This window comes from Perna viridis, chromosome 3 (assembly GCF_037379345.1).
Source record: "Perna viridis isolate PV_CMFRI_1.1 ecotype Kerala chromosome 3, ASM3737934v1, whole genome shotgun sequence".
Lineage (NCBI taxonomy): Eukaryota > Metazoa > Mollusca > Bivalvia > Mytilida > Mytilidae > Perna > Perna viridis.
The window spans coordinates 46,783,310-46,796,749 of NC_142447.1; the positions used below are offsets into that span (position 1 = coordinate 46,783,310).

General features: G+C 32.0%; 1 protein-coding gene and 5 non-coding genes across 6 annotated transcripts; 3 read left to right on the forward strand and 3 right to left on the reverse strand.

Moving 5' to 3' along the window:
* Positions 1–210: 210 nt before the first annotated feature.
* On the reverse strand, positions 211–283 carry Trnar-ucu (transfer RNA arginine (anticodon UCU)). The gene has a single exon. It is a non-coding gene; the product is annotated as a tRNA-Arg (tRNA).
* Positions 284–2,726: 2,443 nt separating this feature from the next.
* Positions 2,727–2,799, reverse strand: Trnar-ucu (transfer RNA arginine (anticodon UCU)). Its single transcript has one exon. It is a non-coding gene; the product is annotated as a tRNA-Arg (tRNA).
* A 384-nt stretch (positions 2,800–3,183) lies between these two features.
* Trnaa-agc (transfer RNA alanine (anticodon AGC)) lies at positions 3,184–3,256 on the forward strand. The gene has a single exon. It is a non-coding gene; the product is annotated as a tRNA-Ala (tRNA).
* Positions 3,257–4,669: 1,413 nt separating this feature from the next.
* Positions 4,670–6,299, forward strand: LOC148622602 (uncharacterized). Its single transcript, XM_088574133.1, has 2 exons — positions 4,670–4,836; positions 5,515–6,299. The coding sequence occupies exons 1-2, from the start codon at positions 4,761–4,763 to the stop codon at positions 6,297–6,299; spliced, it is 861 nt and encodes a 286-aa protein (XP_088430259.1). The 5' UTR covers positions 4,670–4,760.
* Positions 6,300–6,824: 525 nt separating this feature from the next.
* Positions 6,825–6,897, reverse strand: Trnar-ucu (transfer RNA arginine (anticodon UCU)). Its single transcript has one exon. It is a non-coding gene; the product is annotated as a tRNA-Arg (tRNA).
* A 2,328-nt stretch (positions 6,898–9,225) lies between these two features.
* Trnaa-agc (transfer RNA alanine (anticodon AGC)) lies at positions 9,226–9,298 on the forward strand. The gene has a single exon. It is a non-coding gene; the product is annotated as a tRNA-Ala (tRNA).
* The last annotated feature ends 4,142 nt before the right edge of the window (positions 9,299–13,440 follow it).

The window sequence follows — 13,440 nt, forward strand, 5'->3', positions numbered from 1 at the left end:
AATTCGAAATGCTTTCCTTTGGTTGTAGGAATTTTAGAAATCAAACATACATGCTAAGTTACAAAATGAATATAACACTAGTTTCAAGTGCCTTACTTTTCTGTGTGCACAGTGCTACTATCAACAACTGTGGGACAGATGTACGCCTCACTAAAAATCGTTGTACGTTACAATCATTCGGCAGGACTTAAACTCTTAAAAATAAAGTACCATCCTCGGCGGGATTCGAACCCGCGACCTCTGGATTAGAAGTCCAGCGCGCTATCCCCTGCGCTACGAGGACTTGCAATATCTATCAGCAATTTAAGTATTTATATTCCAGAGAATCAACGACACTTCAAAACAAGCTGAATTTGGCGCCTAAAAGAAAATGCAAACGGATAAACAAAAAGAGCAGGCTAGCCTTGGTGAGAAGATTATTCTTGTTTTCTTTGTTAGATACCGGATGCTTATGTAAGATGAACTGTGCATTCCATGGTGTAGCATACCATGTGAGCTACGTTTATTGGTCAATAGTCGAAAATTCTCTGATAACACTACTTCTGAGGTTATTTTGTACGCAAAAAAAATGGGTGAAAATTACTGGTGAAAATGTTTTTAGACCATTTACCTAGATATTACTTGGTCGGAGATACATATGCCGTTTATCTAGACCCGACTATTGGACGGGGAATTAGCTCACATGGTAGAGCGCTCGCTTATGGGAGGAGTCGAACGCACCCAAGATGTCAGACGTGTTTTGTTAGTGTTCTTAATGTTTGTGGAATTAGTTAGATTATCAGTTTTGGAATGGATTTTCCAGCCGAAATATAGTGATATGATGGACATAGTTACACAAGTAGTAAGTTTCAGTTGACAAAATACGTATTTATATACAATTGACATTATCGTGATAGCTTCTGCCGTTTTTGATTTGAGGGTCTTGTGGAAAATTGATTGATGAATTCAATGTTGAGAGATTAATTTATGTGAAAATGGATTGTCTACCGAAAACATTAACTTCTTTGTTGAAAATTGTAAATGAACAATATACTGATTTTAGCTGGACATCTACTGAGCAAAATGGAAGAATGAAAATATCTTTATTGTGGACAAATGGTGATAAATCAACGAAACGGAAATCTAATGCATCTAGAAAACGTGACCGGAAACGACTGAAGCAATTTGTAGAAAAGAAAAATTCAGAAAATAAAACATCTGAAAGCGAAGATGAATCTTTTATTGAAAGTGATACAGAAAGTGATATTCCATCTGAACCCACCGATTTGTTAATGGACGTGATCGACAGTGTTCCGTGTAGCGCCTCATTGACGGTAAATACTAACAAAGGAAAGCAGTCAAGTGAAGAGAATAACCAATTGCGAACCGAGAGTGTGAAACATGTTAACGGAAATTTAAATGCCGCAGGGAAAATATGTATAAGTGAACATTCGAATACACAGAATATGTTAACTAAATCTCATGACGTTGTGAATACAGAAAATATTTCGAACACTGAAGAGAAATCAAAATCTCGACAGACACCAGTTCTAGATAAAATTGTTATCAAAACTTTGTTGAGTATGTGTAGCGCAACACTATTAACGTTGATCCCAATGATTAATTTAATCATGTCCTACTCATTGGGAAAGGAAGAGGACATTCATTATTTCGGTCCAGGAACAAAGCGGTACACGTACGCTTTGCACAATATTGAAAACGATTTTGATGATGTTAGGAAAACTAAATATATGAATAGTGATATAGCTAGTGCAATTGAGAAAATGGAAATTGTTGCCCGCAGGAAAATAGAGACATGGTTAAACTAGGTCTGATTTGATTTTTAAAATGTATGATAAAGTTTGAATGTATGGAAAATTTTTTGAAATATTTTTTTACATTTTTGCATCCCAATGTTTTAAAGCAGTCTGGAATGGATAGCCAGCCGGAATCTTTAATATTTGGATATGAAATTGTGTAATGTATTTCAATAACCTTTTCACTTGTTTTTACATTTTACCTAAAATTAAAAAAAAAAAAGAAAATAAAAATGTGCATGAATACAGTGAAAGAGTACAACTGTGATATCGCTTGTGCGTACATGATTGTGAATAAAAATATACTAAATGTATGAATATAAAAATGTTTGTAGGTATTGCGAAAATAGACAATGGTGGTGACTTTGTTTTCTATGTGTATGTAATTGACACATTCGATATAACTAATCTATATGATACTAGTATGTCTATGAGAATATTAATAACAATATCTCTTTGATTTGTAAATGTTTTTCTGTTAATAAAATTTTATCAAGATAAAAAAAAAGCGCTCGCTTAGCATGCGAGAGGTACCGGGATCGATACCCGGATTCTCCACAGATACTTTTGTCTTTATTTTTTTACGAAAATTGCATAGCAAAGTTTGTATGGAGACTTTAATTATCATGATCTTGTTTTTGAATGTTGTGTAGTAACTGTTATTGTGATTAAAAATAATCGCAGTTATATTGCATCACGCTACCATGTGCACACATGCTAATTCGAAATGCTTTCCTTTGGTTGTAGGAATTTTAGAAATCAAACATACATGCTAAGTTACAAAATGAATATAACACTAGTTTCAAGTGTCTTACTTTTCTGTGTGCACAGTGCTACTATCAACAACTGTGGGACAGATGTACGCCTCACTAAAAATCGTTGTACGTTACAATCATTCGGCAGGACTTAAACTCTTAAAAAATAAAGTACCATCCTCGGCGGGATTCGAACCCGCGACCTCTGGATTAGAAGTCCAGCGCGCTATCCCTTGCGCTACGAGGACTTGCAATATCTATCAGCAATTTAAGTATTTATATTCCAGAGAATCAACGACACTTCAAAACAAGCTGAATTTGGCGCCTAAAAGAAAATGCAAACGGAAAAACAAAAAGAGCAGGCTAGCCTTGGTGAAAAGATTATTCTTGTTTTCTTTGTTAGATACCGGATGCTTATGTAAGATGAACTGTGCATTCCATGGTGTAGCATACCATGTGAGCTACGTTTATTGGTCAATAGTCGAAAATTCTCTGATAACACTACTTCTGAGGTTATTTTGTACGCAAAAAAAATGGGTGAAAATTACTGGTGAAAATGTTTTTAGACCATTTACCTAGATATTACTTGGTCGGAGATACATATGCCGTTTATCTAGACCCGACTATTGGACGGGGAATTAGCTCACATGGTAGAGCGCTCGCTTAGCATGCGAGAGGTACCGGGATCGATACCCGGATTCTCCACAGATACTTTTGTCTTTATTTTTTTACGAAAATTGCATAGCAAAGTTTGTATGGAGACTTTAATTATCATGATCTTGTCTTTGAATGTTGTGTAGTAACTGTTATTGTGATTAAAAATAATCGCAGTTATATTGCATCACGCTACCATGTGCACACATGCTAATTCGAAATGCTTTCCTTTGGTTGTAGGAATTTTAGAAATCAAACATACATGCTAAGTTACAAAATGAATATAACACTAGTTTCAAGTGCCGTATATGGGCAGTTGAATCTGACAAGAATACTAAATACTTTTTAAATTTAGAGAAGTATAAACAAGAAAATTGTTCAATTAAGGAGTTGTTAACACCTGACAATAAAATTGTGTCAGATACTGATAGTATTTTACAATTGCAATATGATTTTTATAGCAATTTATACTCTTCTGTTAATATTGATATAGATAGAATTGATGAATTTTTAGCATGTGTAGATAAAAAAGTTGAAGATGATGATTGTTTGTCTTGTGATGCTGATATATTTCCTGAAGAAATTCATAAGGCTATTTTAGAAATGTCAAAAAATAAAAGTCCAAGATCAGATGGACTGACTGTAGAGTTTTATTGTACATTTTATGATGAGTTGAAAGATATTTTATTACAGTTATTCAAAACCATTGAACAAGAAGGTGAATTGTGTAGATCCATGAAATGTGGTGTTCTAAGTGTTTTTTACAAAAACAAAGGTGACAAAAAATGTATTAAAAATTATAGGCCTATATCTCTACTGCAGGTAGATTATAAGATATTAGCAAGAGTGATGGCCAATAGATTTAAGCATATTTTACCTAAAATTATTTCTGAAGATCAAACATGTTGTATTTTAGGACGAGATATTAGTAATAATATAGCAAATGTGAGAGATATCATTGAACTTGTGGAACAAGATGAACTTGAAGGTTACATTGTTAAAATTGATCAGGAAAAAGCCTTTGATAGAGTTAGTCATTTTTATTTATTACAAGTTTTAAAGAAATTTGGTTTTGGTGATAGGTTTGTAAAGTGGATAGAAATATTTTATAAAGGAATAAGTAGTTCTGTAAAATGTAATGGATTTCTATCAAAATATTTTTATGTGAAAAATGGAATACGACAAGGATGTCCAATTAGTGCTCTGTTGTATGTACTTGCTGCTGAACCTTTACATAGTAGAATTGTACAGAATAATGATATTCAAGGTATAAGTATTCCAAATAGTGACAAATCTGGATTAATATATCAACATGCTGATGATACTACTTTGTCTGTTTGTAATAAAAAATCTATATGTGCAACTTTTGATGAATTTGAATTGTATGGTAGAGTAAGTGGTGCAAAAATTAATAGACAGAAATCAGAAATTTTATGTATTGGTAGTGGTTTGCTATCTGATGTAGAAAAAAACTGAGTATGGTTTAAAAATTTGTGAAAATATAATTCAGCTTTTAGGTGTTTTTATTGGTAATGATAAGAAGCTTTGTGAAGAAATGAATTGGAAATCAAAAATTGACAAATTGAAGCGTTTATTGTACATGTGGTCACAAAGACATTTAACAATACAAGGTAGAGTTACTATTATAAATTCATTAATGATGTCAAAATTTTGGTATGCTTTGTTTGTGATACCTTTACCTGATTGGGTTAACAAAGAGGTGACGAGATTATGTGTCAATTTTATCTGGAGTCAAAAGACACATCTTGTAAAATATAAGAGTATTATTGACTCGAAAGATAATGGTGGTTTACAATTATCTGATATGAATTGTAAAATGTTTGCTTTTAGATTAAAGTTTTTAGGTAGGTTAATAGATGAACATTATAATGTGTTGTGGAAACATACTTTTAGATATTTTGCTTCCAAGATATATGATATGGGAATAGAGATGAATATATTGTATATGAAAGTACCTAATTGTGAGTTGCGTCATATTCCTGTTGTGTATCAAGAAATGTTTCAAGCTATGTATTTTTTAAAAGATAAGATACATTTTGATTTAAGTATTGAGAACATTTATGACCAGCCTCTTTTTAGTAATCCTAGAATACTTAGTGATAACAAAATAATTGTTTACAAGGATTTTATTTTAGCTGGTATTGTATCTGTGAAAGACATTTGTTATGAAGTAAAACCTGGGTTTTTGCCAGCTAATGCCATTGTAGAAATTATTCAAAATGTACGTGAAAACTATGATATTGACAGAATTGTTGATAGATATTATAAATTAATATGTGCTATTCCAGAGGAATGGAAACGAACTGTTAATACAGAACTTCATAGAAGAAATGTTCGGAGGACTATTGACATACTAATTGAGTATGGAAATGTATTATGTGCATTAACTAGTTGTACATCAAAGACATTGTATAACTGTGTGATTGGTCAATGTACTGAAAAACCTATTGGTACTCTCATGTGGAAAACAATTTTTAATATTGAAGATGTTGATTTAGTTCCAATCTGGAAATATTTGAATATGTACTGGAAACCTGCTAATATGATAGAATTAGATTTTAAGCTTTTACATGGTACTTTGTATACCAAAGTTAAACTACAGAAAATTGGGTTATCTGATAGTGATATTTGTGATGTATGTGGACAAAAACCAGAAAACATTTTACATTTATTTTTAGAATGTGATGAGTTAGATGAATTTCTTGATTATATTTCATTACTATTGACAAAATGTTTTGAAAATTGTGATTCCGATCGAATAAGCCTAGTTGAGAGTGACCAACTTCTTTTCTTAGGTTTACGCTGGTCCATGAAAGGAGTAAATGATGTGTTTGTTAATTTCCTCATGTCAACAGTGAGATTTTGTATCTATAGAAGAAGAAATCTTGTGATGAATGGTCAAACAAATGTCAATTTGATCCAGTTTTTTCAATTTACCTTTAAGCATTATATTAATTACTTCCATATGTACATGAGTCAGAATAAGATATTAAGTAGAGTTTTTGAAAAACGATTTTTAATGTACAATCCGCTTTTGGAAAAGACTGAGAATGTATTAATGTTTAACATATAATAAGTGAAAGATTAACTGTGATATTTCAGATTATTGTGATATAATAATGTTTTTATTTGTGAACATGATGATGACTTATTTTAATAAAGATAAAAAAAAAAAGAGCGCTCGCTTAGCATGCGAGAGGTACCGGGATCGATACCCGGATTCTCCACAGATACTTTTGTCTTTATTTTTTTACGAAAATTGCATAGCAAAGTTTGTATGGAGACTTTAATTATCATGATCTTGTTTTTGAATGTTGTGTAGTAACTGTTATTGTGATTAAAAATAATCGCAGTTATATTGCATCACGCTACCATGTGCACACATGCTAATTCGAAATGCTTTCCTTTGGTTGTAGGAATTTTAGAAATCAAACATACATGCTAAGTTACAAAATGAATATAACACTAGTTTCAAGTGCCTTACTTTTCTGTGTGCACAGTGCTACTATCAACAACTGTGGGACAGATGTACGCCTCACTAAAAATCGTTGTACGTTACAATCATTCGGCAGGACTTAAACTCTTAAAAATAAAGTACCATCCTCGGCGGGATTCGAACCCGCGACCTCTGGATTAGAAGTCCAGCGCGCTATCCCCTGCGCTACGAGGACTTGCAATATCTATCAGCAATTTAAGTATTTATATTCCAGAGAATCAACGACACTTCAAAACAAGCTGAATTTGGCGCCTAAAAGAAAATGCAAACGGAAAAACAAAAAGAGCAGGCTAGCCTTGGTGAGAAGATTATTCTTGTTTTCTTTGTTAGATACCGGATGCTTATGTAAGATGACCTGTGCATTCCATGGTGTAGCATACATTATATTATTTTTTAGTTTCTTGTAATTTAAAACCATTTATAAAGAATGTTTTTTACAATGATACATCTTTCAGTGATCATTCTATTGTTAGTATGAAATTAGATTTTTCTGAAGTTGAAAAAGGACCTAGTGTTTGGATTTTTAACAAGTCCTTATTGAGTGATGATTTTTTTGTTGAAAAAATTAGAAATATCTTACTTGATGAAATTGGTTCAGATTTTTATTTTTCACATCCATTAATTTGGTGGGATAATTTGAAGTATAAAATCAAGAAAACAAGTCAACTCTATGGTAAAGAAAAACAGAGAGAGTTACATAGAGATTATTATAGAATACAGAATAAGTTACAAGAATTGTCAATAAAGGCTGCTTGTGGTAATGATATAGAACCTGTCAAATATTTAGAGTTGAAAGAGGAACTTGAAGATTTAGAAAAAACATAGATGTAATGGTGCTGTTATAAGATCCAAATGTCAATATTCATTAGAAAGTGATAAAAATACAGCCTATTTTTTGAATTTAGAGAAACATAGACAGAATAGAAATATGATAAATGGTTTAAAAAATTGTGATGGTAATGTTGTCAGTGAAACTGCTGAAATTTTAGATGTTATTTATAGTTTTTATAAAAGGCTATTTTCTTGTGTACAAACTGATTATGAAGCAATTGATAAAATGTTAGATTGTATTAACGTCAATGTTGACGTTTGTGATGTTGAAAAATGTGATGAGGAAATTAATATTGAAGAAATAAAAACCTCTATAAAAGGTATGAAACAAGAAAAAACACCTGGTCCTGATGGACTCACGGTGGAGTTTTATTTATATTTTTTTAATGAGTTGAAAGATGTTTTGAAATATATTTATGATACAGTTGAAGAGAATAAAGTTTTATCTAGGTCTATGAGGTATGGAATGATTAACCTAATTTATAAAAATAGAGGTGACAAAACTGACTTGAAAAATTTTAGACCTATCAGTTTATTGAATGTAGATTATAAAATATTAGCAAGAGTCATGGCAAATAGGTTTAAATTTGTACTTCCAAAGATTATTTCACCAACTCAGAGTTGTTGTATAATAGGTAAAGACATCTCTGATACTACTGTTACTGTAAGAGACATAATTGACTTGGTTGAAATGGATAATCTAGAATGTTATTTGTTAAAGTTAAATCAGGAAAAGGCTTTCGACAGGGTTGGGCATGAATATCTTTTTTCGGTTTTACAAAAATTTGGTTTTGGGGAGAGATTTATATCTTGGATAAAAATTTTTTATACAGATATTTTTAGTACTGTCAAGTGCAATGGTTTCCTATCCAAATATTTTCCATTGGCAAACTCTGTTAAACAAGGTTGCCCAATATCTGCTTTATTGTATGTTTTAGTTGCTGAACCTTTAAGTATAATGATCAAAAGGAATGATAGGATTCAAGGTATTAACATTCCTGTTGTGAATATTGAAGAAAAAATATTTTCACATGCTGATGACAATACATTGATATTGTCTGACAAAAATTCAGTAACTGAATCATTTAATGTTTTACAATTGTATGAACAAGCATCTGGGGCAAAATTAAATAAAGATAAATCTGAAATTTTGGCATTGGGTACTGGAAAAATATCAAAAAATGATTTAGATGCTTGGAAAATTAAAGAGTGTGATGGGGTTTTACAGCTTTTAGGCATATGGATTGGCAAGGATAAAAAGTTATGTGATAGTCTGAATTGGGAATGCAAAGTGCAGTCTATTTCAAAAATACTGAATCTTTGGAAAATGAGACAATTGTCAATACATGGTAGAGTAACTGTGATAAATACTCTTTTAATGAGCAAACTTTGGTATACTCTGATGGTAGTTAATATACCAGAAAAATACTATTTAGATATAAAGAAATTGTGCATCGGGTTTTTGTGGAATGATAAACCATGGTGTAGCATACCATGTGAGCTACGTTTATCGGTCAATAGTCGAAAATTCTCTGATAACACTACTTCTGAGGTTATTTTGTACGCAAAAAAAATGGGTGAAAATTACTGGTGAAAATGGTTTTAGACCATTTACCTAGATATTACTTGGTCGGAGATACATATGCCGTTTATCTAGACCCGACTATTGGACGGGGAATTAGCTCACATGGTAGAGCGCTCGCTTAGCATGCGAGAGGTACCGGGATCGATACCCGGATTCTCCACAGATACTTTTGTCTTTATTTTTTTACGAAAATTGCATAGCAAAGTTTGTATGGAGACTTTAATTATCATGATCTTGTTTTTGAATGTTGTGTAGTAACTGTTATTGTGATTAAAAATAATCGCAGTTATATTGTTGGCGGTGGGTTTTTGGATGTACCATGTTTAACATGTAAACAAAGTGTTGTCCGGAAATTATTCTGATTTTGGTGAGTTCTTCGCCATATTTGTAACTGTAAACATTTCCTGAAGTTTAATGTGTATTATTTGATTGAATGTGACATATATTATCGCATAATATTTGTTGAATAGCCCCTTTTCCTGTGTTTTCGTTACAGGGAAAAGGGGGAGGGAAGGTGTGTTCGATTTGTATTCAGTGGTTTGACTAAAGACTGATGGCAAACTTTAATAATAGTGGGGGAGAAAGTTCCCGAAAAAACATGAATTTTTCAAATGAACAGTTCTCAAAGGAGAAAACCGTTTTAGTTGGGTGCCCCGTAGATGGTTTTGGTGCCGTGGAGGCTGAAATGATTATTGATGAAATTGAGACGAAATGTGGTGTTGGAAGTGTCGTTGCATGCGTACCGAAAAATGGAGTTGGTTATGAGGTGGTACTAAGAGAGAGAAAAATGATGGAATCCGTTATTGGTGAACTATCTTTAAATGGTAAAAAGTGCGCTGTTAATGAATTAGAGGCAAGTTTTAAGTACGTTTCAATTCTAAATTTAAGTATGTATGTCTCAGATCGAGAAATTATTGATAGATTTTCCAAGATTGGAGTGGAGATTGTTTCTCCGATAAAGAAGCATAGGATGAAGTCAAAGAATAATGTCTTTGACGGAACTCGTATTTTCAAAGTTAAACTTCCGCCGAACATGGCTTCAATACCGTATTCAATGAAGTTTTCAGTTAATGAAAAGGAGACGGCTTACTACCGGGTTATTCATAACCAACAAGTCAAGGTGTGCTCTGGGTGCTTTAGCTCAGAACATATATACAAAGACTGTCCAGAATTTAAATGTTTTGAATGTGGTCAGCAGGGGCACATTAGTAGAAAATGTTTAAAAAACAAGTGTGCGTTTTGTTTTCGAAAGAAAGACTATTGTAATTGCAAAGCCAGAGAAGAATTGCAAATTGTGAATCATTTTCCACAATTTTCTTCTGAGAATTTGCAGGAAATGTCATGTCGGGAGTTGATAAAAGAAGCAGATGAGGAGGCTATGAAAACCACAGATGTGAAAGTTGGATATATGGATAAAAATTGTAAGGAGAAGGAGGTTTGTACAAGTGTGCAGGAGAATGTTGATTCTCGTGAAGGTACAGATGTAGGAGATAGTATGGAAGATGGAATCGTGAGTGTAAATGGCGATGCTAGTCATTACACTGAGGATGTAGATGAAGTGGGTTTTGGTGAAAGTGCTAAAGGTGGTGCTAGCCTTTGCACTGATGATGAGGGTGACGGTGATTGGAATGGAGATGGTATTTACATTGATGAGGAGGAGTGTTTTGAGATGGATGATGGTGTTGGTGATGACAGTGCGGAATGTGTCAGAGATGATAAAGTCAAGAAAGGTACAGATAAAGAATTAAACAATATTTGTTTGAATAATTGTAATATTGATCCAGTTTTGCTTACTAAATCAAATGTTGAATTGTCTGGTGAAAATAGAATTGATAAAATGTCTGATGGTTTTAGTGTTGAAAGTGCTGTCTCCCCCCTTGAACAAAATGACAGTAGCCAGGGGGAAGTCAGAAGTTCATGTGATTCTCTGGATGAGATTACTATGGACACTTTTCCCGTGGTCAGTGAAGACCAAGAGGAAAGTGGAGATACTTTCACTGTTGTAGGGAAGAAGAGAAATTACTTGGGTATTAAAAGGAGAAGTATGCTTAATATCAAGCCTAATATTAAAGCAGCAAGGTTGTCAAATTTACAAAAACATTTGAATAGTTAATAATGGAGTGTTTAATGTTGTATATTATTAGAATTATTTTTGTGATGGCTACTTATAACTTCATAAGTTTTAATTGTAATGGTCTATGTAACCAAAGTAAAAAGGATTGTATTTTTTCATTATGTAATGAAAGAAAGTATGATATTGTATGCTTACAGGAAACATTTTGGAATAATATTATTTTTGAAGATATAAAGAATGATAAGACATTATGGAATGGTGATATTTTTGCAAGTAATAGTAACTGTAATAGACAGGGTGTTGCAATTCTTGTCAGTAAAAACCTTAAAAATGTATTTAAAGTTTGTGAATGTGTACCTGGTAGATTTATTCATATTCAAGGTAAAATCAATGATAAAATTGTAGATATTTTTAATTTGTATGTTCCTAATAGTGTAAGTGAAAAATGTGAATTTTTTGAAGATTGTAAAAGTAAAATTAAAGGAGACGGATATGTTATAGTAGCAGGCGATTTTAATACTGCACTGTCTCCTTTAGATAAAAGTGGGAAAACTGCTTTTTATGCAGATAGGTCTGTGAAATATCTTAATACTATGATGCACGATAATTGTTTGTTTGATGTCTGGAGAGACAGAAATGCAGGTGTCAAAATGTTTTCACGAAAACAAGTTGTACAAGGTTTTTTGACACAAAGTAGAATTGACTATTTTTTAGTTTCTAGTAATGTTAAGCCCTGTATTAAAAATATTTTTTATAGAGATACTTGTTTTAGTGATCACTGTATTGTTAGCATGAAATTAGATTTTACAGAGGTTGAAAGAGGACCAGGTATCTGGATTTTTGACTATTCCTTATTAGATAATGAAGAATATGTAACAAGAATCAGAAAGTTATTAGAAGATGAAATATGTTCAGATTTTTATTATTCAAACCCTCTCATTTGGTGGGATAATTTGAAATTTAGTATTAAGAGAATAAGTCAAATCTATGGCAAAGAAAATCAGAAAGAGAGAAGCAAAGAATATTTTAAATTGCAAAATAAGTTACAAGAATTGTCAGTGAAGTCTGCATGTGGTATAGAAATTGATTATGTAAAATATTTAGAATTAAAAGATGAACTTGAAGCTATAGAAAAACATAGATGTAATGGTGCTATATTAAGGTCTAAATGTCAACATGCCTTAGAAAGTGACAAGAATACTGCTTATTTCTTAAGTCTGGAAAAATATAAACAAAATAAGAATTTGATAAGTACTTTGAGAAATTGTGATGGTAATGCTGTTAGTAGTACTGTGGAATTATTAGATGTTGTGCATAATTTTTATAAAAAATTGTTTTCATGTGTAAATACTGACAATGATGCAATCAATGACATGTTAGATTGTGTTGATGTTAAAGTTGATGATATTGATATTACTAAATGTGATGATGATATATGTATTGATGAGATTGAACAATCATTGAAAGGAATGAAAAAAGGCAAAACGCCTGGCTCTGATGGATTGACTGTTGAATTCTATCTTTATTTTTTAAATGAATTGAAACCTGTATTGAAATATATTTATGATAGTATTGAAGAAAATAAAGTTTTATCTAGGTCTATGAGATATGGCATGATTAATTTGATATATAAGAATAGAGGTGACAAATCTGAACTTAAAAATTTCAGACCTATAACTTTATTAAATGTGGATTATAAAATACTAGCAAGAGTAATGGCTAACAGGTTTAAGTTTGTATTACCAAAAATTATATCACCTACTCAAAGTTGCTGTATTATAGGTAAAGACATTTCTGACACTACTGCAAGTGTTAGAGATATTATTGATTTGGTTGAAATGGATGATTTAGAATGTTACTTGTTGAAACTTGATCAGGAAAAAGCATTTGACAGGGTTGGACATGAATATTTATTTTCTGTCTTGCAGAAATTTGGATTTGGGGAGAAATTTATTTCTTGGATAAAAATATTTTATACTGACATTTTCAGCACTGTCAAGTGTAATGGGTTCCTGTCCAAATACTTTCAATTAAAGAACTCTGTAAAGCAAGGTTGTCCTATATCAGCTTTATTATATGTATTAGTAGCTGAACCATTAAGTACAATGATTAAAAAGAATAGTAGTATTAGAGGTTTGAATATTCCTAATACAAACGTTGAAGAAAAGATTTTTTCACATGCTGATGACACTACTTTAATTTTGTCTGACAAAAATTCAGTAGATGAA